Source organism: Suncus etruscus, chromosome 9 (genome assembly GCF_024139225.1).
Source record: "Suncus etruscus isolate mSunEtr1 chromosome 9, mSunEtr1.pri.cur, whole genome shotgun sequence".
NCBI lineage: Eukaryota > Metazoa > Chordata > Mammalia > Eulipotyphla > Soricidae > Suncus > Suncus etruscus.
Genome location: NC_064856.1, coordinates 10,902,266 through 10,928,811, shown reverse-complemented (window position 1 = coordinate 10,928,811; position 26,546 = coordinate 10,902,266). Strand labels below are relative to the sequence as shown.

Genomic DNA, 26,546 nt, shown 5'->3' with positions numbered 1-26,546 from the left:
GGAGTAGTCGCTGAACAGTTATAGCAAGTGAGTCCAAAACCAAACATGAAAAATTCCAATTCAGGGCCCAGAGAGATAGCACAGTGGTGTTTGCCTTGCAAGCAGCCAATCCAGGACCAAAGGTGGTTGGTTCGAATCCCAGTGTCCCATATGGTCCCCCGTGCCTGCCAGGAGCTATTTCTGAGCAGACAGCCAGGAGTAACCCCTGAGCACAGCCGGGTGTGACCCAAAAACCAAAAAAAAAAAAAAATTTCCAATTCAATTGAGTCCCTCCAAGAACAATCCCTGAGAGCAGAGCCAGGAGGAAGCCCTGAGTGCCACCAGGTGTGGCCCTCAAACAAACCAAAACCATAATTCTAACTTGTCTGAGGAGTAAAGGATTTGACTTCCACCTGTTCCTCTGATGAGACTTCAGTCTGCACTTCAACAGTGAGAGTGATAAAGGTTTCTCCTCCCTCTCACCCCCATCCAGGAAGCCTACTGGATTTCCTGAAAAGTGAGGAGGGCAGCAGGCAGCCCCTGCCCAAACTCATTGACTTCTCAGCCCAGGTGAGAATCTCATGGGGTAGGATGGGAGACAAGGTGGGAGCACTCGGGGATCAGAATTTCATTATTTACCCAACTCATGTTTTTTAGTGATCACATACTATGCCAGTGACCTTAACTGTAGCCAAGATTCTTGGGGGCTCAGTATGCAAGTAGATGCTTTGCATGTCCCTTTTAGATACAATCTCCCACCTGCTAGGATGGGGCTTTTATGTTCTCTCTCTCTTTCTCTCTGTCTCTCTTTCTTTCTCTCTCTCTCTCTCTCCCCATAATGACCATCCCTAAACCTCACAGTGATGTCTCATGGTTCTGTGAGTCACTGGAGTTTAGAAGTTTCTTCTGTTCCATCTGAAGAAGCTGAGGCCATGCATGTGGGTGCTGAGGGGCAGGGCTGTCTGATGTCTGAGATGGGTGCTCTTTCTCTGGGTGCTCTCTCCACATAGGTTTCCTCCTGCAGGAGCCAATAGCAGCTCCGTGTGTGGGTGAAGTGGTGGAGACGGAGAGGAGGAGAGGGAGGGAGTGAAAGAGGGGAAGGGAGAAGAGTATGTGTCCCGCTGAATCTCTGGGCCCAAGTGGACAATAGCTCATGGATCCTTAACTACTACCTTTAGTGTCTGCTAGGTCAACTACAAAATGAAAAGTTCAGATAGGGGCCAAAGAGATAGCATGGAGGTAAGGCATTTGCCTTTCATGCAGAAGGTCATTGGTTTGAATTTTGGTGTCCCATATGGCCCCCCAACCTACCAGGAGCGATTTCTGAGCGTGGAGCCAAGAGTAACCTCTGAGTGCTGCCGGGTGTGACCCAAAATTTAAAAATAATAAAAATAAAATAAATAAAAAGTTCAGATAGGGAACTGGAGCAATAGTACAGCAGACAGGATGCTTGGCTTGCATTTGCCCGACCTGAGTTTGATCCCTGGTATCACATATGGTTCCCCAAACTTCCTAGGAGTGATTTCTGAGTGCAGAGCCTGGAGTACACCCAGAGTACCACTGGTATGGCCTCCAAACAAAACAAAGTTCAGGTAGAGTAATGTGCTACCAGAGTTCTAACTAGGACTCTACCTGGACCAATTACTTATTTCTCTAAGATTCAGTTTTCTCAGTTGCAAAATAGGACTGATAGCAATTTATCCTTCCCTAAAGCACAAAGCAAATACACTCTAGCTTTTTTAAGTAAAACTTTATAAGAATGTATTCATTATCTGCCATAAATATAAGAGCCATTTTGAACTGTTTGTATAAGGATGCCTTAAAATGTCTCTTACTCCCCAGGCCAAGACACTGGGTCTCACTCCACTCCACCACAGCTACCCCAATGAAAATCCCTTAGGTTTTTTGGGACGACTGTTGCTTAGACCATAATTCTCTTGGCCACATGTGCCCCCTGCTGATCATTTCTTGAAAGTGCATCACCTACTTACCTTGTCTACTCTTTGTTTGTTTGTTTGTTTGTTTGTTTGTTTTGGTTTTTGGGTCAGGGATTACTCCTGGCTCTATGCTCAGAAATCACTCCTGGCAGGCTCGGGGGACCATATGGGATGCCGGGATTCGAACCACCGACCTTCTGCATGTAAGGCAAATGCCTTACCCTCCATGCTATCTCTCTGGCCCCAACCTTGTCTACTCTTGAACTTACATGATCAGAGACACCCTTTCCCCATTTTCCCTAATAATCTCCCCAGTCTCTAACTAGCTTCTGTCCTCCAGAGTAGTGACATTTTAAGTAATGAGAGGTGGCATGGGACACTAATAATAGAAATCTCCCTGTTGAGCCAAGCAGTAGTATTTTCCACTGGTGAGCTGGAGAGAAAAGGTGTTTCTCCTGCACGCAGTTGGTCTCACCAATGAGAGTGATCCCTAAGCTGGGAGTAAACCCAAACACTGTAAGGTAGAGCTAAGAAACATAGGGCCAGAGCAGTAACACAGTGGTAGGGCGTTTGCCTTGTACACGACAAACCCTAGAAGGACCCGGGTTCGATTCTGTCATCCCATATGGTCCCCAGAGCCAGGAGCGATTTCTGAGCACAGAGCCAGGAATAACTCCTGAGCACCACTAGGTGTGATCCCCCCAAAAAATAAAAATAATAATAATAACTACAACAACAATAATAGTAATAATTTCCCAGTGTGGCTTTGAACACATATCAGTTCTCTGGAAGACAGAGATGACAATTATTCCTTCTTCAGGGAGCTCCAAGGCCAGTTTATAAAGAACAAGCACTAATTTTGAGGGTCTTTGAGGGTCTTTTGAGGGTCATCCTAAAATACTAAAATACTTTTCTTTTTGTTTTTGGTTTTGGTTTTTGGGTCACACCCAGCAGTGCTCAGGGGTTACTCCTGGCAGGCTCAAGCGACCATATGGAATGCCGGGATTTGAACCACCGTCCTTCTTTTTTTTTTTTTTTTTTTTTTTTTGGTTTTTGGGCCACACCCGTTTGACGCTCAGGGGTTACTCCTGGCTATGCGCTCAGAAATCGCCCCTGGCTTGGGGGGACCATATGGGACGCCGGGGGATCGAACCGCGGTCCTTCCTTGGCTAGCGCTTGCAAGGCAGACACCTTACCTCCAGCGCCACCTACCCGGCCCCGAACCACCGTCCTTCTGCATGAAAGGCAAATGCACTACCTCCATGATATCTCTCCGCACCCCCTAATATTTTAAAAAGTCTTTTAGAAGGGGCTGGAGAGATATCATGGAGGTAGGGTGTTTGCCTTGCATGCAGAAGAATGGTGGTTCAAATCCCGGCATCTCATATGGTCTCCCCAGCCTGCCAGGAATGATTTCTGAGCATAGAGCCAGGAGTAACCCCTGAGCACTGTCGGGTGTGACCCAAAAACCAATATATATATATATTGGGGGGGTGCCAGAGTGATAACTGGCATTTGCCTTACAAATGGATGTGGCCCAAAAATCAAAATATTTTTGTTGTTGCTATTTGACCACCCCTGGCTGTTTTCAGGGCTTACTTCTTTTTTTTTGGGGGGGGGAGGGTGGGAAGGGGGGAAAGTGGAGCCGGAAAAGAAGGGAGGGAAGGGAGCGGTGGGGGCAAGAAAGGCTCAGGCCCCGCTTGGGCTTACTTCTGACTCTAATCTCAGGGATCAGTGCTCGGGCAATTCTCTACTGAAAGTGCTCAGGGGACCATATGGGGAACTAGGGATTGAGCATGAGCATGAGCATGAGTTAGCCACATGCAAGGCAAGCACCCTACCCACCTAGTACTATCGATCTAGCCCAAGAAGAAGGTCTTACATTAAATTTGGTTATTTGGGGGGGGGCACATCTGGAGGTGCTTAGGACTCAATCCTTGGTTCTGTGTTCAAAGATCAAATACCTGGGTTCTATATGGGATGCTGGGGATTTATCCTAGGTTGGCTACCTGCGAGGCAAATGCTCTTCCCACTGTCCTGTAACTCAAGTCCCTACACTACTTTTGAAAGTGGGAGATCATGTCTCTTAGGAAGCCCCCTCCTTTCATCAGCTGCTCCATGGGACTAAGAATCCTCTACATGGCTGCATGCAGCAGTCACAGATCACCACCTCCTGTGTCCCTTCTGCTCTGCTCCCAGGAATATCCAGCCATTCCTGCCTGCAGGCCTTTGCCCCTGATGTTCTTTTCTCTACTGGGAATGTTCATCTCTGACACTTTTATTTACCATCATTCCTGAGATCTTTGTTAAAAGGTCACCTCCTCTGAACAGTTTTCCCTGAGGATCTAACACACACACACACACACACACACACACACACACACATATACAGCTTTAGTACTTATTTCCACCTGCAGGGCATTGTTTGGCTCACTACTTGTCCAAGTAACATGTCTGGCACTTACAAGATACAGTAAATATTTGTTGAATGGCTAAGTAAATATTTTTTCTATCTAAGCTTGGGGAAGAAGAATTAAGTGAGTCTAGGTTGAACCCAGAAAGAGGATTAGGAATAAAAGCTCTTCATGGTATCCTGGGGGTGGGGGAGATATGTTGGAGAAGGAAGGTTCCTGGAAAAAAATGTACCATTGCTTTTCTTTTTTCTTTTATTGTTTTGTTTTGCTTTGGGGTGATATTCAGGGATTTCTTCAGGCTCTGCACTCAGAAATCACTCCTGGCATTGCTTGGAGGGGACTACATGGGGTACTGAGGATCGAACCCAGGTCAGCCACAAGCAAGACAAGTGCCTTACCTACTTTATGACTTCTCCTCCCCCAACCATTGCTTTCTCTTCAAAGCATTTTCTATGAATTCCAGAGCTTAAACTAGACTCAGGCCTTGAGATTCCCCTTGTCTGTATATTAAGAAATACCTCTGCTGTCTAAAGAGAAAACACTACCACATGTGGCCCAGCCCTTCACACTTCTGGGGGGCCTAGGCCAGACCAGAGGTTAAGAATGTGTCTGTTTTGGATGGAGATTGCAGAAGGTATGGCCTTCATCGAGCGAAGGAACTACATTCACCGAGACCTCCGCGCTGCCAACATCTTGGTCTCTGCAGTCCTGGTGTGCAAGATCGCTGACTTCGGCTTAGCCCGAATCATCGAGGACAATGAGTACACAGCTCGGGAAGGTAGGGAAGTTGCCACAGTGTGGGTGACCTCTGTGTGTACCTGTGAAAGTGACGGACTGGTAAAACTGCAAAAGTCTGGGGCCAGGGCTATAGTTCAAATGGCAGGAATACATGCTTTATATGCGGGAGCCCTCAGTTCCATCCCTGGCACCATAGTCCCCCACTACCTACAGGAGCACCCCCAGAGCAGAGTGTCTCCTGAGAACCACCAGATGTGATCCCAAAGCCAAGCATAATAATATAATAGAACAAAACCACATAAAATTGTTTTTGGTTTTTGGGCCATACCTGGCAGTGCTCAGAGGTTACTCCTGGCTATGCCCTCAGAGTTACTTCTGGCAGGCTCAGGACTATATGGGATGCTGGGAATCGATCCCAGGTTGGCTACATGCAAGGCAAACACAGTGTGTCATCACTCTGACCCAAACAAAAAAAATTTAAATGTAAAGCTCTGTGTCAGTATCTAGTGTCTAATTACACTTAATGGAGCTTTTCAAGATATACTGCCTGACCAGCAGAGTTGCATCAGGTAACTCTGATCCAATGTCTTGTTTGGGGACCACCTCCAGTGGTCTCAGAACCTACTCTGAATCTGTACATTGAGGTCACTCTGGTGGGTCTCTGGGAACTCTGGGTGGTTCCAGGTGATCAAATTAAGCTTAGTCACACACAAGACAAGGATTCTTTCCAGTCCCCTCAATTTTATTTTATTTTATTTTTGGTTTTGGGGTCACACCCAGCAGCGCTCAGGGGTTACTACTGGCTCTACACTCAGAAATGCTCCTGGCAGGCTCAGGGGACCATATGAGATGCCGGGATTTGAACCACCATCCTTCTGCATGCAAGGCAAATGCCTTACCTCCATGCTATCTCTCTGCCCCCCCCAACTCAATTTTAGACTGAGTCTTGGTAAATCCATCTTGAAATTAAGTAGAAGAGCTGTAGACATAATAGACCCAAAACTGGATCGAGTCCAGATGTCCATAAATAAAGCTTTAATAGCCTTTTGCATTGTGAGCTGTTCATAGAATTCTACACAGCAATGGGGAATTATAAACAAGGCTATATGCTCTCACAAGTTTCATATCAAAGTGAAAATAATCAGAAAAATAATTACATGATGGATGGTTTTATTTGCTTAACATTTAGAAGCAGGCAAACCCGTATAGGAATGTTCATAGCAGCATTTTTCATAACAGCCAAAATGTCCATCAAACTGACAAGTTAACAAAATGTGGGTATGGCCATACTGAGTGAAGCCAACTGAAGCAAGAGAAAGGCAGAGCTAGTGCCCTCTAAATATGCATAGCAGGAAACATTATATTAAGTGAAAGGAGCCAGGCACAAATTTCATGTTTTACAAAATTCCTTTTATATGAAACGTTTAGAGCAAGGAAAGCTGTGGACACAAAGTAGATTAGTGGTTGCTTAGGAATAAAGTGGGGAACATGGAGAGACCTGGAGAGGGATTGCTATGGGGGTATTATGGACATCTAAAATTCATAGCTTTGTGAACACATTCAACATCTTTGAATTGTGAGCTTGGAATAGAAGAATTGTTTGGTCTCTAATATACCCACTAACTGCTGAAGAAAAGCCAGGCAAATTCGTTTCTAGCAATGGAGGTGAGCCTCTGCTCACCTGGAAAAGAGGGATTAATAGAGAGGGCACAGGAACCTTCTGAGATACTAAAATGTTTCTGAATCTGAGTGGTAATTTCAGGGTCATATGCATGTACCAAACTCCAGATGTGGCTCCAGTGGTAAAGCACATGCAAGGCATGTACAAAGGCCTGGATTTGCTCTCTTTTGGCAGAAGTTTGGGGCAGGAGTGGGAGTACTCAGGACAGAATCTGGAGCACACAAGCACACAAAGCATTTGCACTGCCTCAGAGCCACATCCCTGGGCCTTGTCAAGCCCTAGGTTTAATCCCTAGCATTTACATGTATCCCGTTCACACCCAACATCACCACTAAATGCTCTATTCACTCCCCTGCAAGCTCTACTAAGCATAGCCCCCACAATTTAAAGAAACAAAGAACTTGGGGCTGGAATGATAGCACACTGGGTAGGGTGATGGCCTTGCATTTGGTCAACCCAGGTTGATCCCCAGCATTCACCTGCCAGGAGTATTTAATTCTTGAATACAGAACCAGGAGTAACCCCTGAGCAGCACTCGGTGTGGTCCCTAAAAGAAATAAAACAAATTACCACACCTACTGCTGAAGCAATCTATGCCTTTTCCTTCATGTTATGACTGAGAACTGTCAGCTCCCTCTGAAGCATTACAGAAGGCGGTCTGGTTTCTGTCTCAGGGAGGATAAGCAGGAGTAAAGCAAAGTTCTCAGTCCTGGGGAAGACAAGGGAGGAGAAAAACCAACCACCTAGTGTTGGGGAAAGGTGACTGTTGGGACTGAAGAAATAGTACAACAGGAAGGGCACTTGCCTTGCACATGGCCTATCTGGGTTTGATCTCTGGCATCCCTTATGGTTCCCTGAGGCCACCAGAAGAGATCTCTGAGTGAAGAGCCAGGAGTAACCCCTGAGCATCAGGTGACTATATCCTGGGACACCAGTGGGTCTCTGGGCTACTTTGGAACATGCATCCTAGAGAGCACTGGAAGCATAGAGAAGCCAAGAAAGTGAGAAATCTTGAACCCAGAACCAATGCTCAGCTAGCTCGCCCCAGACCAGATAGAAGGTAGGAAAGCAGAGTGAGGAGGTCCCAAGAGTGCTTCAGGGGCCGGAAAGATAGTATGGAGGTAAGGCATTTGCCTTGCATGTAGGACAGTGGTTCAAATCCCGCCATCCCATATAGTTCCTCAAGCCTGTCAGGAGTGATTTCTGAGCTTAGAGCCAGGAGTAATCTCTGAGCGCTGCCAGGTGTGGACCCCCCCCCCAAAAAAAGAGTGCTTCAAACCTGAGGGTTGGCAGGAGCCTAGATATTTCTTTCCTCCTTGCAGGGGGTGGGGGAAAACAGCCAGGACTATCACCTGAACTTTAGGGCCCCCAAAGTTCCCTTGTCCATATACCTCTAGGACCCCACTCCTACAGGGTTGTAGATCTGTGAAATAGCTGTTGGCCTGAAGGAGACCCAGAGAGGAAGCAAGTTCCCTTGTCCATAGACCTCTAGGACCCCACTCCTGCAGGGTTGTAGATCTGTGAAATAGCTGTTGGCCTGAAGGAGACCCAGAAAGGAAGCACCCTGCCAGCCCTCCCCCTTCATCCAGCTCTGCCAGGGCTTGCTCCCCACTCTTCACAGACCTTCCTTGCTCTTGCTGACCCGGCTCTGTTTAACCCCTTAGGGGCTAAATTCCCCATTAAGTGGACAGCTCCAGAAGCCATCAACTTTGGTTCTTTCACCATCAAGTCTGATGTCTGGTCCTTTGGCATCCTGTTGATGGAGATAGTCACCTACGGCCGGATCCCATATCCAGGTAGGTTGCCCTCTTGGGGTGGAGAAGGGACAGGAGGGGAGAGATTTGGCAACAACAACAGGTTTCTGAAAGTAGTGATCAAAAATTAAATCATGGAATCTGGATCAAGAGTACTGTGGTAAAGTGCTTACCTTGTAAGCAGCCAACCTGGGTTTGATTCCTGCACCCCATATGATTCTCAGAGCCCCGCCAGGTGTAACCCGAAATTAAAATAAAAAAATTAAATAAAAATCAGCCAGGGAGGGGCCGGCGAGGTGGCGCTAGAGGTAAGGTGTCTGCCTTGCAAGCGCTAGCCAAGGAAAGGACCACTGTTTGATCCCCCAGTGTCCCATATGGTCCCCCCAAGCCAGGGGCAATTTCTGAGCACGTAGCCAGGAGTAACCCCTGAGCATCTAATGGGTGTGGCCCAAAAAAAACAAACAAACAAAAAAAATCAGCCAGGGAATGAGTTCAAGATGTGTGGGGTTTTGCTTACCCATGTTGTATTTCTTTTTTATGGTTTTTTGTTTTGGGTCACACCTGTGTTCAAGACTTACTCCTGGCTCAGTGCTCAAGGATCACTCCTGGCAGGCTCAGGAGATTATATGGGAAGCGAGGGACTGAAATCAGGCCGGACATATGCAGGGCAAGCCTCGTACCTACTCAACTGTATCATTATTTCTCAGCTCCCTCTCTAGACCTTTTAGCTTTATATCATATCTGCATGTGTATCATTAATTTTTTTCTAATGATAGTAATGACAAGCATTGATCTTATTTTTTATGTACGTTAACTCAATTGTACAAGAGCCTTTGACCTCCCCTTATTTGCAATGCTGTTCATAACAGGGTTTCAAGCGTACCAGGTTGAACCCCCCCCCCCCAAACCTCTATTCATATGGCATCGGGGAGGAAAGATTTTCCCCAAACCACCTCTGACATTGGGGGTAGGCGGATACTCTGCTCCTTCAAGGGGAGAGGAAGGACTGACTACGTGGGGGTCAATAGTGCCTGTACCCAGAGTTCAGATCCCCACACTCCTCATCCCTCGGTTCTTTCTCAGGTATGTCCAACCCCGAGGTGATCCGATCCCTGGAGCGTGGTTACCGGATGCCTCGCCCCGAGCACTGCCCTGAGGAACTCTACAACATCATGGTGCGCTGTTGGAAGAACCGCCCGGAGGAGAGGCCCACCTTTGAGTACATCCAGAGCGTGCTGGATGACTTCTACACGGCCACCGAGAGCCAGTACCAACAGCAGCCATGACCCAGAGTATTCTGCCCGGCTGCTTGCCTTCCCTAGGCCCAAGGCTCCACTGAGCTCCAGCCACAGCACCCATGCCAGCTTGAGAGTAGCTTGTGCTGGGCCATCTTTTTGACTCTCGAAATCTACAGCCTTCGGACAGTTCTCTTTTTGACTCTTGCGACCCACAATCTGAGGTTCTCAGAATACCCCAAGTTGATTTTTTTTCTATTGCTTGGAACAGTCAGATTGGATTCGGGTTATATCCATGCCTCGAATGGGAAAACTTAAAAAAAGATGAAAAGCATTAAAAATAAAAGATGATTGCCAAAGGCTTTACTGTGGACTTTTCTTTATCACTAGGTTTTAAGATAATATCTGCCCATTTGTTGGATGAGCAGTGAGAAAGTGGAATGGACCCTTCCAGAGACCAGTAGCATAGAGTGTCGTTCCATGCTTTCAGCTTTCTCACTGCCTAAAAATAAGTGATGACCTCATCACTTTCTTATTACTATAAATAATCACAAACTTTGGGTCAAAGCAGTAGTACAATGGGTAAGGTGTTAGCTTTGTACACAGCTGACCTGAGTTCTATCCTGGCATCACAGATGGTCCCCCACACCCACCAAGAGTAATTCTTGAGTGCAGAGCTAAGAGTCAACCCTAAACACTTCTTGGCATGACTAATAAAATAGAATAAAAATACAATAAACTTGATGCTGTGAAGCAGCACAGATTTAGGGGCTGAGGGGGTTAAGAAGGGTTAAGGTGCTTTCTTTGCATGCCTCCCACTCTGGTTTGATCCAAGGTAAGGAGTAATCCCTGAGCACCACTGAGTGTGGCCCAAAAGACAACAACAAATAAAAAAAGACCTCAACACAACACCAATGTATTAATTTCAGTTTCAGAGGTCAGAGGTCCACAGTGGCTTGGCAGGGATCTTTGACAAGATTCTGGGAAGAACTGTTTCCGTGTCATGCTGACTCAAGGACTCAAGGTCCTTTCCATGCATCACCCCAAACTGTCTGTCACTTTTCCTTCTTGGACTTTGATAATCTGGCCTCCTTTCACTGCTAAGGACCTGGCTAATCCAGACTGCCTTTTCCATCTCCAGACATGTAGTCATTCCTGAGATGTCCCTTTTGCTTTGGAAAGGTTTATTTTCACAGGATCCAGGGATTAGGATGATGATGACATAGGGTGGTAGTATTCTGCCTATCATACAGGCACTGGAACATTGCACAGGATTCTTTGCTGACCAAGAGTCAGTTTTGCTAGAATGGTAGGCATGAGTTCTCATAAGCAGGTTGGTACAGATCAACTCACAGCTAGGAAAATCTACCACCACAAAGCAGGCACTATGGTTGGTAAACTGGTGTCCATCTTTGCAGGAATCTTCTGGTCCCAAGATGTGGCTGCTGAGAGATGGCTGGTACCTTGCGTGGAAAGTCTCACTCAGTAGAGGGGAGGAAGCAGAGAACATAGATATACTCTCTTTTCATGACATGATATGTGGTAGTAAGATTGTCTTTGGGGGGAGTGGGGCTAGAGGAATGAACCTGTACTTTTGCTCAGGAGCAACCTCTAGCATTGCTTGGGGATCCTATGTGGTACTAGAGATCAAATGGAGGATCTGTGGCATGCAAGGCAAGCACCTTAACCCCAACTCCTTCCCTGGCCTTATTTGTTTGGGGCTATACCTCAATGACTCAAGGCTTATTAATGACTTTTTGCTCAGGAATCACTCTTGACAGTGCTCAGGGTACCTACCACACACTGGTACCAAAGATAGAACCCAGGTTGACTGGGCAAGACAAGTGTTTTAACCTCAGGCCCACAGCTGGCTTTCTGTTGTATATGTGGAAACTGAAGCTGTCCTTCAGCTTACCCAGTAGAAGTAGCTGATTAAGTTTCTCTCCTGCTTTCTGCTTTGAAATACACCTTTGGGAATCTAAAAGCAGAGCCTTGAAGTCCTTTGATAGAATTTGCCTTAATGATTTGAGGTACCCTGGGTTGTTGTTTTGTAATCTTTAAGAAGAGAATTTTTTTTTTTTTTTTTTTTTTTTTTTTTTTTTTTGGTTTTTGGGCCACACCCTGTGACGCTCAGGGGTTACTCCTGGCTATGCGCTCAGAAGTTGCTCCTGGCTTCTTGGGGGACCATATGGGACGCCGGGGGATCGAACCGTGGTCCGTCCTAGGCTAGCGCAGGCAGGCAAGGCAGGCACCTTACCTCCAGCGCCACCGCCCGGCCCCAAGAAGAGAATTTGACCCTGTCCCATTGATGTTGAACTTGGCTTTAAGACTTGATGAACCAGCAGGATACTAATAGTTGCGATATAAGAGGAATTTTGAAATTTGTTCATGAGTCTGGGCTTTTCCCTGCAAAATGCATGATCTAATGAATATGAGGGACATGTGGAACAGATCTGGACCCAATTTTCACCAACCCACGGGAGCAGTAGACATGTGAAAGAGAGAAATAAAGGATGATTATTATGAATATTTGCATTCTATGGTTGTTTTATTATTCTAAAACTTGATGAAATCTTATCTCAGGTATTGATGCCTATTTCTAGAAGGATACTCAAATTTATCCTTTCTGCTTCTCAAAAAATACCAATGACAGTATGAAGCTTAACAATACAAAAGCATGAAACATGAATATCACTAACAAAACTCTGCTTTGCTAAAGACATATTTAGCAAATAAAAAGACAAGTTCCAATCTAGAAGAAAATGTACCTAATGTATATGTATATGTATATATATACATATATATGTATATATACGTATGTATGTATGTATGTGTGTGTATATATATATATATACCCAGCAGTGCACAGGGGCTACTCCTGGCTCTGCACTCAGGAATAACTCCTAGTGGGGTTTGGGAGACCACATGGGGTGCCAGTGATTAAACCCACATCAGCCATGTGCAAGGCAAACACTACCCACTTCTCCAGGCCCCCCAAATATTTTTTAAATATCCAAAATATACAGAAAATTTGAAAGCAACCAAAGGCCCTTTAGTAGGTTTAAGGGTAAACACACTGTGGGATAGTAATCAAATGGTATATTGTTTAGTGATAAAAAGAGGAGAATCTGAGGAGTTAGCTCAAAGTTATCTGGGCACGCGTAGGGCCCCTACATTACATGGTCTGCAAGCACTTTGGGCTGTAACACTGATAGAACCACTGACCCTAAGCCTGAGTATTACAGTAGTGGTTCCCCGTATTTCTGAGTAATATTATAAATCAAACGATTCACCCTCTTCCCCAAAAGGAAGGAAGAAAAAAATGAAATGAGCTATGAAAGTTGTGAAAAAATATGTTAAAAGTATATTGCCAAGGGGCCGGAGTGATAGCACAGCAGTAAGGCGTTTGCCTTGCAGGCAGCTGACCCAGGACAGACCTGGTTTCAACCCTGGGTTCCATATGATCATCCAAGCCAGGAGTGTTACCCCTGAGCGTCACCATGTGTGGCCCAAAAACAAACAAATAAAAAAAAAGTATATTACCACGCTGAAGCGGTAGCACAGCAGGGAGAGCATTTGCCTTGCACATGGCCAACCCAGGTTTATCCCTGAAATCCCATATGGTCCCCTGAGCACTGCCAGAAGTGATTTCTGAGTACAAAGCCAGGAGGAACCCCTGAGCTCTGCTGGATGTGGCCCTCAAATAAAACAAAACAAAACACACACACACACACACACACATAGCATATTGCTAAGTGCATGAAGGCAATTTGAAAAAAACCTATCTACTGTATGGCTCCAGTTCAGTGATGTTCTGGAACAGGCACACCTGAAACATATTGACCAGGGAGGGAGTTGGCAAAAAGAAAGAAGAAATAGACACAGCAAAGGGGACTTCTGGGCAGTACAATATTTGCCTGATACTCCTAACGGTGGATAACATCTCTGTAACCTGTACAGCTCATAGAATGTACAACATAGAGTGATTCTTCATGTAAATTATAGACTTAATTGTAATATATATGTACCCCATGAAGGTACAATAATAATAGAATAAAGGGGAAGGCCTGGAGAAGGTATACGAGAGCTTTATATTTTCTGGTGATTTTTCCACAAACCTACCTAAAACTGCTCTTTTTTGTGGGGCGGACACCCAGTGGTGCTCAGGGATTACTCCTGATTCTGTGCTCAGAAATTACTCCTGGCAGGCTGAGATGACCATATGTGTTGCTGGAGATCAAACCTAGGTTCGATACCAACCTAGATTGATAGTGTGCAAAGCAAACAAACACCCTACTTACTGTGCTATTGCTCTAGTCCCAAAACTGTTCTTAAGATAAAAATACAAGCATTCTGGGGAGTAAAGAAAGGAGATATGGGATGAATACTGGGAACAGGGGCTGAGGGAGGACAGCACTGGTGGTGGGAATGCTCCTCATTCATTGTCACTATGTACCATAAATGATGCAGTGAAAGTTTTGCAATGGGGGCCGGCGAGGTGGCACTAGAGGTAAGGTGTCTGCCTTGCAAGCGCTAGCCAAGGAAGGACCGCGGTTTGATCTCCCGGTGTCCCATATGGTCCCCCCCCCAGCCAGGGGTGATTTCTGAGCGCTTAGCCAGGAGTAACCCCTGAGCATCAAACGGGTGTGGCCCGAAAAACCAAAAAGAAAAAAAAAAAGTTTTGTAATGCACTTTGGTCACAATAAAAATTAAAAAAAAAAGATAAAAATATAATGGGGGGGCAGAGAAATGGCATAGATATAGGGCGTTTGCCTTGCATGCAGAAGGACCGTGGTTCAAATCCCGGCATCCCATATGGTCCCCCGAGCCTGCAAGGAGCAATTTCTGAGCATAGAGCCAGGAGTAACCCCTGAGCGCTGCCCAGTGCGACCCCCAAAAAAACCAAAATAAATAAATAAATACCGTATTTGGCGGCGTATAAGACGACCCCCTAATTTTGCAGTTAAAACATAGGTTTAGGCCTATATTCGCTGTATCCTGTGCTGCAACTGTATGTACTACAGTGAACCAATCACAACAAGCAAAGGTCCAAAGGTTCTACTGGAATAGACTTCCTCTCTGCCTCTGGCCAATCTGAGAGGCTTTTGACAGTGTAGATTCGGATCCAGAACACTGTCTAATTTGCATGCATCAAAAGCCTGCTTGGATTGGCTGAGTTAGAGAGGCGGTCGGAGCAGTCTTGCAATGATTGGTGCAGAACATCGTCTAATTTGCATGCATCAAAAGCCTGCTTGGATTGGCTGATTTAGAGAGGCGGTTCCGAGCAGCCTGGCAGTGATTGGTGCAGGATCGAGTTGGAAAATTCGTTTTGTGGCAATATTCAGACAATTTTCGTTTAGCGGCATATTGAAACATTTTTTGGGATATACTCGGCGTATAAGACGACCTTTGATTTTCGTTGACTTTTTTTTTGTTTCAAAAGTATTCTTACACGCCGGAAAATACGGTAAATAAGTAAGTAAATAAGTAAGTACGTAAATAAATAAGGACTGAAACAACGGTATTTGGGTAGGGTGCTTGCCTTGTATGCTGCTCACCTGGATTCAATTCCCAGCATCTTATATGGTCCCTGCCAGGAGTAACTGCTAACTGCAGAGCCAGTAATAACCTCTGAGTATCACAGGGTGTGGCCTGAAAAAATATTTTAAAAACTTTAAAAAAGAAAAGCATATGGGGGGCCGAAGAGATAGCATGGAGGTAAGGCGTTTACCTTTCATGTAGAAGGTCATCAGTTCGAATCCCAGCATCCATATGGTCCCCTGAGCCTGCCAGGAGTGATTTCTGAGCATAGAGCCAGGAGTAACCCCAGTGCTGCCGGATGTGACCCAAAAACCAAAAAAAAAAGAAAAGAAAAAAGAAAAAGAAAAGCATATGGGACCACAGTGGTAGCGCAGCAGTAGGGCGCTTGCCTTGCATTTGGCTGACTCAGGACAGACCTCGGTTCTATCCCCGGCATCCCATGTGTTCCCTCAAGCCAGGAGCAATTTCTGAGTGCATAGCCAGGAGTAACTCTTGAGTGTCACCAGATGTGCCCCCCCCCCAAAAAAAAAGCATAGCAATATTTTTTTTGTATAGCAATAAACTTTATGCTGACAATTCTATAGGAAACCTGCATGTCCTTATTCTCTAAAAGGTGGCAATGGAGAGCACAGGTAAAGTGTCCCCCTAAGATGTGAATGACTTGGTTCCCTCTCATCTCTAGCTTTGGCCTTAGGTTTAAATCTAGAGAAAGCATTAGTTTCAGTTATTCCCTATGATTTATAATAAAATTGACTTCCTTTTCCACCTTGGCCCCTAATCCTGTTTTATGATGTATACTGATATAAAGTTGTATCAGTTTGCATTCTATTTTTATCACTTCCCTTTTGGAAGTTGGCAGCAACACCCATCCCTTTATCAGTGCTTATTTCCCTGACATCGGTTTTCCTTTTTCCTCCCTTCACTCTCCCAGCCTGTCTCTTTTCATCTTCCTTTCCTCCCTCCCTTCTCATCTCCCCGTTTCTCTCCCTTCCCACTCCTTTCCCTTCTTCTACTTCTTCCCCTCCCTTTCTGTTTTCTCCTCTCCTTCCCTCTCCCCTTTATCCCTTTCCCTCTCTCCTTCCCTCCTCCTCTTCCTCCCCTCCCCTCCCCTCCCCTCCCCTCCCCTCCCCTCCCGTCCCCTCCCCTCTCCTCTCCTCTCCTCTCCTCTCCTCTCCTCTCCTCTCCTCTCCTCTCGCTCCTGGCTTGGGGGCACCATATGGGACGCCAGGGGATCTCCGTCCTAGGCTAGCGTGCTCAAGGCAGACACCTTACGCAGGGGTCTCAAACTCGCGGCCCACGGGGCAGTTTGTGGCTTGCTCCACCTTACAGCTTGCTCTACCGCTCCGCCCCCACTTTTTTCCTTTTAAGCACTGTGGTGTACAATAGTGTACCATTCATATCACTTTACCTTCTTTTAGCACACAGTTCTTGCCCAGAGTGACAGAATACATTCTTTTGGGGGGGGGGTCACACCCGAAGTTGCTCAGGGGTTACTCCTAGATCTGTGCTCAGAACTCGTTCCTGGCAGGCACCGGAGACCATCTGGGATGCCAGGATTCAAACCACTGTCCATCCTGGGTCTACTATGTGCAAGGCAAATGCCCTACCGCTGTGCTATCTCTCTGGCCCCCAGAATACATTCTTAAAAGAGGGATTTTTTGCTCCTTTCTCATCCCTTACCCTCTCTTGCTTCCTCTCCTTTGAGATATTATCTTTTCTATTTCTATTAAGGGTGAGTATGGGACACAAGAATGAATAGGTATGTATTTTAATGGTCCATTGCTGCACGAGAACCTTCTGAAAAAAATCTATGAAAACTGGGGCTCACAGGAACAACTTTTCTGCTTCACATAGTCTTAGATACGATTATGAAAATGGCTGAACATGTATCCAAAATGACTTCAGTCACATGCATAGTGCTCAGCTGAAGCTTCTAGAAAGAGCTAATCATGCACTTTTCTAGTACTTTATCCTTAGTGAATCAACTATATGACCAAATGAACTTTTCAAAATTTTCCTAATTTTGGGACCAGAGTGATGGCATAGCGGTAGGACATTTGCCTTGCACGTACCTAAGAACGGACCACCACTGTTTGATCCCCCAGCACCCCTTATGGTCCCCCAAGCCAGGAGCAATTTCTGGGTGCATAACCAAAAGTAATCCCTGAGCATTACCAGGTGTGGCCCAAAAACCAAAAACCAAAAAAAAAAAAAAAAAAAAAAAAGATTTTCCTAATTTTAACATTACGATTCCTTGAGTCCCTTTTCTCAGAGACTGGAAATGGATGCTTAGGAGGACTGAGGGATTTGTCTACAATCATACATATGGTAAACTTCACATTCAAAGATATCTCCCTCCACTCCTCAAGTCATTCAATCATTTAAGAGTGATTTGGGCACCTACTCCGTCCACAAAGGAGTATAAATAGGCTATTTATTAAATACATAAACTATTTATTCAATGCATACTATGTAATATTTCTCCTTGGAACCTCATCATAAGCATCAAAAAGCTATGAATGAAATTTCATAGATGAGGAGGGAGTGGTAAATGAAAGTGAAGAGTTTATCCTCCTAATAATTACTCTATTGGAAAGAAAGTCAAGCCAATCATTAAACAGATGATCATAAATTATTGTCAGAGTAGGGCCTTGGGGACAAACCCTACCCTCTAAAAAAAAAAAAAAAATCAAGTCCACTGGTTACCCTGGCAACGGGCCCGCCTGCCAGTACTAAAGATGGCGCTCAGAGAACGCACACCCCCCCAGGCCTCACAATGCTATGGAGAAGGGAGAGGCGGGGCACTTCTTGCCAGGAGTTAAGATGGCGGCCACAGTTACTCTGTGCTGCTTCTTCTCCTAACCAGCGGCCTGCTGCCCGAGATAGGAAACTGACAAGCAGCTGAGTTTCCTTTGCTCCGCCTGGGAGCGCGACTCGATGAACTTTTGACCCCCGGCGGCACCTTCTGGCGCTCGAGCCTGTGCTCGGGGCAGCTCCACTTCCGCTGACGTCATCGCGGCGACACGTGGATCCAAGATGGCGGCGGCGATGGTGAGTGAAGGAGACTTCGGGAGCTGGAATCGAGGGGGGCCCCTCCGGGGAGGGGGAGTCCTGAGACGTTGCGGGGGTCCCCAGCCTGGCTGAGCCGTCTTCCCAGACCTTTAAAAGTCGGGCTTGAGGGTCAACCCCAACTTAGGCTTCTCTTCCCCCCCACCCCAGGCCTCTTGCTAGGCCTCTGCCCTGCACTCTGGCTGGTCCAGGCCTGGAGTTTGAGGGGAGCTCTGAATCAGGGGAACCGTCTCTGTCTGCTCCCTTCTTTCTGGTTCCTCTTCCTCTCTGGCGACTGTCACTCGTCGGCCAGGCCCTTTCTGAAGAGGCTCCCCCGTGTGTTCATCCCACCCTCGCTCCACCCCGTCACAGGCCAGACCCTCTTCTTCCCCTTCCTCTCCCCGCCTTCCCCATCCGACCAGTGGCCACCTGAGACCTCACTTCTGGCCACCTCCCAGCCCTCTGCCCCAACTCGGATCTTTTTCAGAATGCTGTCCTCTCCTTCGCCTTCCCCTTCCCATTCATTGGCCGTACAATACTGAGATGTTGCTTGATTATCACCGACCCATCATAAGCTTGTGTTCATCACCTTTCCGTGTGCCACCCTCAGCGCCTTCTGGTACCATTTCTCAGTTCTTCGTCTTACCTTTCTTTTTGGAGGGGTTATACCATGGGCCCTCAAACTTTACTATGTAAAAGACTTTTTGGTGAGGGGCATTTTTATATTGAAAATGCAGTTTCCGGAGCCCCCTTCTCCCAAAGATTTTAATTACACAGGCCAGATAATAGCCAAGAGTTTGTACTTTTTTAAAACAAGCATTTCTGGGAATTGTAGCCTCTGATCTGAAGAGCAGACCCCTCTGTTTCCTCTCCCCCAAATCTCCCTCTCCTGGCCTTGTCCTAGCATGAAGGCCAGATTTGAAGGCTTGGGAACCAGCATGTAGCTCGTTCCTGCCTGGGGGGTCAGTTCCTATACCTGCTTTGGTCTCTGCTGCTTGTGCTGTCAGGGTTTGTCTCATGTGTCCTCAAACTTTACTATGCAAAAGACTTATAGGGTGGGGGTGCATATTTATATTGAAAATAGTTTCCAGAGCCTCCTCCCCCCAAAGATTCTAATTACACAGACCAGATAATACCTAAGATTTTGTACTTTTTAAAACAAACATTTCTGGGAATTCTAGCCTCTGATCTGAAGAACAGCCCCCACTGTTTCTCCCCCTCCCCCCAAATCTCCCTCTCCTGGCCTTGTTCTAGCACACAGGTCAGGTTTGGAGGCTTGGGAACCAGCATGTAGCTTGTTCCTGCCTGGGTCAGTTCCTTGTTCTGTCTTGGTCTCTGCTGCTTGTGCTGTCATCTAGACATCATGGTGGAGGTGGTATGTGCACGCTCTTTTTGAACAGCACTGTGGTAGGATCCCAGCCTGCTTTGGGATGCAGGTTCATTAGGATGAAACCTGGAGTGAGTAGGTTTGCAGGTGAAAGTTATGCACCAAAGTGAGTCAGGTCAGGCAGTATACTGATGTTGAACCCTGGAAGTAGATCTGTGAAGGACTGACCTGCTGGAAGTTCAGCTCCACTTACGTTCTGACTGTTAAGAGACCAGAACCACAGTTATGTAGTCCAGTATGGTTGCCTACTCTTCCTGTGTGACTTCCTGGACAGATTATTTTGTTCTGGGAGTGAATGCAAAGGAAGATGTTGAGAGAGGAAGTGACATTGACTTTAGCAGAAGAATTTCTTGTTGAGCTGTAGAGACAGCACAGCGTTAGGGCGTTTGTCTTGCAAGCAGTCGACCCAGGATGGATGGTGGTTCGAATCCTGGCATCCCATATGATCCCCTGTGCCTGCCAGGAACGATTTCTGAGCGCCACTGGGTGGGACCCAAAAACCACTATATATATATATATATAGTTTAAATTCTTTGTAATTGGTTTTCTCTAAAACCAAGCTAGAGTATAGACTGTTAACAAATTAGTTTTAGTGAGTGAATGCTTATTTAGAACCTTGTAAGTCATGTAGTATCATGAACTTGCCTAATTTGTAGTCTTTGGTCTGGGGGGGGGGGGAATCCTAAAAGTGGTTTGTTGAAACCCAGTTCTGTTTGTGGAACACTTTCGAAAAAAGGAATGGTGTAAGAATGTAACTAGGAAAGTCCCACCCTTTCTTACCATGGTGAGAAGTTCAATAAAATGACACTTGTATCAGTTTACTAGGAAGTTCCTGCCCTGTGTAGTTTCTGGTACACATTTGCTTGATCAACAAATATTTGAGTCCATGCTCATTTCCAGGACCCTGGGATATAGTTATGAGCTACAGGGTTGAGGTCCTTATCCTGAAGAGTTTTTCTAGTTTGGGAAAAAAAAAAAAAAAATAGAAAAAAGGAACAAGTTAAAAGTCAGATAGCGTTTAATTCTTTGAATGCTGCAAAGTAAAATGAAATGTAATGTTTGGGGCAATGTTGGATTAAATGGTCAGAGAAGGTGATGTGAATTGAGACTTGACAAGAAGAAACCTGCTATACAACGAAGAAATAGAAATGGAAGGGAAATTGAAAATGTGCAAAGGAAATGGAGGAGAAAGGGCAGAGGTGAGAATGAACTTGCTGTGTTATAAGAACAGACCACCATGGGGCTAATTCAAAGGGTGTGAGGAAAGGAGGAAGTGCAGAGAAAATTGTATCAGATACAATTAGAGATAAGCAGGACATTTGTTTCTAGAAACATGTGTTGGATTGTGGCAGATTATAGCCCACAATTTGTAAAGGCCTGTGAATTGGATTTTGAAAGTGTCCGGTTTAAGTGCTTTCCTTTCCCTTCCCCTCTGGAACAGCCTGCAGAAAGGCCAGAAAAATTATTTTGGAGTTGATCCCAAGCACAATGATTTTTATCTTGTATGCTACTTTCACGGGGAATATGGTAACTGATTTCCAGAAATTGAGGATGGAATGTGTAAAGTGATCCACAGAGGCCATTTTAAAGGGCACACATGAGAAACTTGGTATTTGATACAATAGTGTAAAGGTGCAAAGACGTTAAAACAAGTAGGGAAGAGGGAGCAGGACACGTCACTTGCAAATTTGAGTTTGGTCTTCATCAAATAATTGATTTTACCGGAGTCTGAACCATTACACCATCCTTTGATATTTGGCTGTTTCACAACCATGAAGGATAGAGGTGTGAGGTCTTGCTTTGGGCTGTGTTTCTAAGTCAGACAACCAGAGAGGAACTGAGCTCATGGATTCATGACTGTGGGAACACGATGCATTTGGGGTTTGTTCTTTTGTTTTGAGTTAGGGTTGTGTCAAGTGAGATTTATGGTGTTTTCTCTCCTTGCCTATCTCCAGTGGAAGGCTCTTCTTCCTGGGGGCTGGTTTGCCACCTCCCAGGTCTGTGTTAGCTTACAGGGTGTTTCCTGAACCTGTGGGGCAGGACTTTTACCAAAAGAGATGACTGTCCATTGAAATTCACTCTACTTTCCTGCTTTCCTCGGTTATTGGATTTAGACTAAGTTCTCTCAAATTACAGGATATGGAGTTACTCTTAGCTGGGTCTGGGATGTGAGAGGCAAGCTTGGTTTCTATGGAAATCTTGCACATATTCTGCATGCGCTTGAGAGAATAACTTGGTAGTGTGTAGAAGTAGTCACTGAATACGTTTGGAGGTTTTTTAGGAGGATAGAAATCTTGATTTAAAGATTGAAACTGTACACTCACATAATATCTTTGTTCATACAGTTTGGGGGTTATGTTACTTTTTTTTTTTTTTTTTTGGCAGCAGTTAGAGGCTACTCCTGGCTCTACACTCAGAAATTGCTCCTGGCAGGTTCGGGGGACTGTATGGGATGCCAGGAATCGAACCCAGATCTGTCCCAGGTTGGCAGCATGCAATGCAAATGCCCTACCACTGTGCTATCACTCCTGCCCTCCTACCTTTTTTAATTGGCTATTATGATTAAAATTACACAACTCAGGGGTCCAGAGAGATAGCACAGTGGCGTTTGCCTTGCAAGCAGCCGATCCAGGACCTAAGGTGGTTGGTTCGAATCCCAGTGTCCCATATGGTCCCCCGTGCCTGCCAGGAGCTATTTCTGAGCAGATAGCCAGGAGTAACCCCTGAGCACCACTGGGTGTGGCCCCCCCCCAAAAAAAATTACACAACTCAGTAGTTTTTACTTATTCTCTAAGTTGGACAACTATAAGCATTCTCTACTTCCAGAATATCATTTTTTTAACCACCACTCTTTCACCCAAGTTCCTAGCAGTTACTAATTTATTTTTTTGTTCTGGATCATTCCCATAAATGGAATACTACATTATGTGGTATTTGTATCTGGCTTTGATTTTCTTAGTGTGGTATAATCTTTTCCACAACAGCGTCCCTCTTACCGCTAAATTATTCTATCTTTATCTGTGGATATTCCACATCTTAATCCTAATAGGCATTGGGCTTGTTTCCACTTTGTGCCTATTATCTATATTGATGCTGTGGACATTGGTATGCAAGTTTTTATGTGAATATATTTTTCTGTTCATTATATACCTACGAGTGGGTTGCTGAATCACATCACATTGTGTATATAGGTGGAGGTGAGGGAACAGGGCCTGACCTGGCATTGGCATTGTTTGGGAGCTGCTCCTGGCTCTGAGTTGGAGGTTGCAGTGTCAGATAGATACTGAGCCTGAACCTCCTGCATAGTAACACATATGCTTAACCCATTGAGCTCTTTCTCTAGCCCCACACTTTTTTTTACTTACATTTCACATGCCATGGGTTTTTTGTTTGGATTTGTTTTTTGTTTTTTGTTTTTTTTAAATATGGAACGCTTCACAAATTTGTGTGTCATCCTTGTGCAGGGGCCATGCTAATCTTTCTTCTCTGTATCGTTCCAATTTTAGTATATGTGCTGCCGAAGCGAACACGTTTGGATGTTTTTTTTTGTTTTTGTTTGTTTGTTTTTTTGACACACCTGGCTGCACTTAGGGGTTATTCCTGGCTCTGCACTCAGAATTTATTCCTGGTAGGTTTGGGGGACCATATGAGGTACTGGTGATTGAACCCGGGTCAGCCTTGTGCGTGGCAAATGCCCTACTGCTGTGCTATTGCTCCAGCCCCCACAGCCCACTATTTAGAGATATTTCGATTTGAGGCCTTCAAGAATGGACTGAGTCACCTCATAGTGTCTTTTTGAGTTGATGGTGTCAGTGCTACAAAGTCCCCTAGCTTCAGTCAAAAGCACACGAACTGTTCTGAGTGGTGGAATTTGGATGGTAGAGTTATGGCTGAAATGGGAGGGGAGAATGGACTCTTGCTGTGTGTGTGTTTGGGGTGGGGGAGCTGTCCTGTCTCCTCCACGTCTCAGGTGGGGTGAATGTCAGCCAGTGAGAAAGGAGAGCTGGAATGGAAGTCAGCCATCTGATCTTTGCCCCAGCACCATCACAGTCCACCGCGTGACCTGAGATGTGGCTTCCACGAGTTGTATTTGAGATTCATGTTTGGGCTTGATGTTTTTTGAGTTGTGGGTTGAAAATGCTGTGGTTTTAAGAATACATGCACTTGGTGACTTCGGCTAATATGCCTGTAGAATCACACCAGTAACTCGTCTCTGGTGTTTCCAAGCTGCTGTCTGTTGGTGGTGTTTTCTAATCCCATCTCGTGGATGAAGTCACGTTCACCCCATCTCTGTGTCTTCAGAAATAGCTGTGGTCTCTGGCCTCTTTTGGAGGGAGGGAGTGCCCTTTGCCTTCAGGAAGCACAGAGACGGCAGAGTCAGCACCAAGCTCTTACTTTCTCTTTTACAACGTGGACGGATGTTCCTCTTTGATCCTGCCATGAAGGAGGAAGATTGAAGAATATTGTGGAAGCCCGAGTCTTGGTCTTTAGTTCCTGGCAGGAGGGTGGGAAGGATCCAGGGTGAACAGGACCATCTGGTTACAGATGAGGGATAAAACTTACCTCCCACCCCAACCCTGCTTTGATCCCTAAACCATTTGCTCAGACTGGTATTTTCCATGTGGGGTACAGTTGGGGGACCACTGAGAATTCTTCCTTTCTTCCCTTTCTAACATTCTTTATCTATACCTAGCAATTCACTGATTTCCAAGGGTTTTCTATTCAGAGAGGGATGTTAAATGCTACCAGCAAATCTTTGAAACATTAAATCAGGGGGCTGAAGAGGGTACAGCAGGTAAAAAGTACTTGCCTTGCATGCAACCAACCTGGGTTTGATCTCAAGCACTGCATAAGGGCCCATGAACATGGCCAACAATGATCCCTAAGATCAGAGTTTGGAATAAGCTCTGAGCACTACTAGTGTGGCCCCCCTTGAAAAATATACTAATAATTAGTCTCTGAATTTTTATTTTTGGGGGGAAGACCATACCTAGTGGTGCTTAGGGCTTACTCATGGTTCTGTGCTCAGATGTCCCTGAAGATGGCCAGGGACCATATGTGGTCCCAGGGATCGAACCATGGCTGCATGCAAGGCAACTCCTTGTACAATGTCTCATTTTTTTTTTTAGTAGTTCCCATACCCAGCAGTGCTCCCTGAGGCCTTTTAGCACTAGGAATCAAACTCTGCCTCTTGCAGGCTAGAAAGGTACTCTGCCACTTGACACCCATATTATTGGCTCCTGATGATCCTTTTGAAAATGTTTTTTTGTTTATTTATTTGTTTTGATTTTTGGGCCACACAGGATGCTCAGGTAGAGCTTACTCCTGGCTCTGTACTCAATGATGATACTCAGTGGTTCACTCACTGGTGGTACTCAGGGGCCCAGTTGTGGTGCGGGTGATCGAACCCTAGTCAGCCACATGCAAGGCAAATGTCCTGCTTGCTGTGCTACTATCTCTGGCTTCCTGCATTTCTTAGTTGTTAGAACTGCATGTTTTTTATTTTTGTTTTTGTTTGTTTGTTTGTTTTGGGGCCACACCAGGTGGTGCTCAGGGGTTACTCCTGGCTGTCTGCTTAGAAATAGGTCCCGGCAGGCACAGGGGACCATATGGGACACCGGGATTCGAACCAACCACCTTAGGTCCTGGATCGGATGCTTGCAAGGCAAACGCCGCTGTGCTATCTCTGCGGGTGAACTGAATGTTTTAACTGCAGTTTTAGGTATGATTGCCTGTTGCTTAGTCAAGATTCCTGTGGTCTGGGGCCAAAGAGATAATAGAGCAGTTAGTGGCTGTGTTCCTCTGAACTCTGCCCAAAGTGATCCCTAAGCACCCCTGAGTGTGGCCACACCCTCAAAATAAAGAAGTTTCCTCTGGATTTCCATAAACTGCTCCAAAGAACAGTTTTGAGTCCTTTTCTGGTTGTCTTTCTCTGCTCAACAGTCTCTCTGCGTCCAGGCATGTGATTAGTGTCTCCTGTAGCTCATTGTGGTGTATCTTTTGGCTTTGTGAGTTTGGCTCTGTGATGCTCTTCGTTAATGGTCATTAGCTGTCATTAGCCATCCAGGATGGCCCATCTCTCAGGAAGCTTTACCTGATTGGTAATCGATTTCAAATAACTATTGGTAAAGTGCCCCCAGATACTTTTGTTGTTATTTGTTTATTGTTTGAGGCCACACCTGGCAGAGCTCAGGAGTTTCTCTAGGCTTGGTGCTCCTGTGGGCTCGGGATCATATGGGATGCCAGGCCAACACCGTACCTGCTGTACTATCAATTGGGCCCCAAGCTTTTATTTTTATTGTTTTCTTTTTTCCCCCTTTCCTTAGCCTAGGGAACAGTTGGTGGTTTTAAAATGGTGACTGTATCTTTGAGAAGGAGGGAAGCATCTAACACACTGGTAGGAAAGGTGCTGCTTTTGCAGCAGAAAGGACCTGGCATGGAATTAGGGACCTGGAAAAGCCATCAGGTTGGCCAGACTGTACTGCCCAGTGAGATTGTTCCTGGGAAAGCAAAATGCAAATCAGAAAAGAAAAGGTTAACTTCAGGTTAACATCTGACCACAGAGAAATGGGAGTGATTGAAATAATGTCCAGTTCTCAAGGGAAACTTCCTATTTTCTTTGAAAGGAGTTTATTTTTTTACAGCTTTCAAATTGGATGGTGTTTGAGGGGACCTGAGGGTTCCTTTTCAGTCCTAGTAGTCCATCATTGGGCTGTTGTTTGGGGGTTCTTTCTTCAGGTGCATGCCCAAAGAATAAAATAGAACGGAAGGGCGAGACCTTGGTTCTTGGGTCTCCTAAGCTGTATCACATTCCAGGTCACCGTATCTTTGT

At 45.6% G+C, this 26,546-nt stretch overlaps 3 protein-coding genes and 1 non-coding gene across 4 annotated transcripts in view; 2 read left to right on the top strand and 2 right to left on the bottom strand.

Annotated features, from left to right (window-relative positions):
* HCK (HCK proto-oncogene, Src family tyrosine kinase) overlaps nucleotides 1-9,790 on the top strand; it is a 31,437-nt gene extending 21,647 nt beyond the window's left edge. Inside the window, exons 9-12 of the mRNA XM_049779268.1 lie at nucleotides 473-549; nucleotides 4,955-5,108; nucleotides 8,414-8,545; nucleotides 9,587-9,790. Of these exons, the coding sequence (XP_049635225.1) occupies nucleotides 473-549; nucleotides 4,955-5,108; nucleotides 8,414-8,545; nucleotides 9,587-9,789 (566 nt within the window). The 3' untranslated portion in view covers nucleotide 9,790. The remainder of the gene's footprint in view (nucleotides 1-472; nucleotides 550-4,954; nucleotides 5,109-8,413; nucleotides 8,546-9,586) is intronic.
* Nucleotides 1-26,546, bottom strand: part of COMMD7 (COMM domain containing 7) — a 911,502-nt gene that overhangs the window by 281,255 nt on the left and 603,701 nt on the right. The window lies entirely within an intron of this gene.
* TM9SF4 (transmembrane 9 superfamily member 4) overlaps nucleotides 18,126-26,546 on the top strand; it is a 66,888-nt gene continuing 58,467 nt past the window's right edge. Inside the window, exon 1 of the mRNA XM_049779200.1 lies at nucleotides 18,126-18,330. Coding sequence (XP_049635157.1) covers nucleotides 18,316-18,330 — 15 coding nt within the window. The 5' untranslated portion in view covers nucleotides 18,126-18,315. The remainder of the gene's footprint in view (nucleotides 18,331-26,546) is intronic.
* On the bottom strand, nucleotides 23,134-23,244 carry LOC126019826 (U6 spliceosomal RNA). Its single transcript, XR_007499447.1, has one exon. It is a non-coding gene; the product is annotated as a U6 spliceosomal RNA (small nuclear RNA).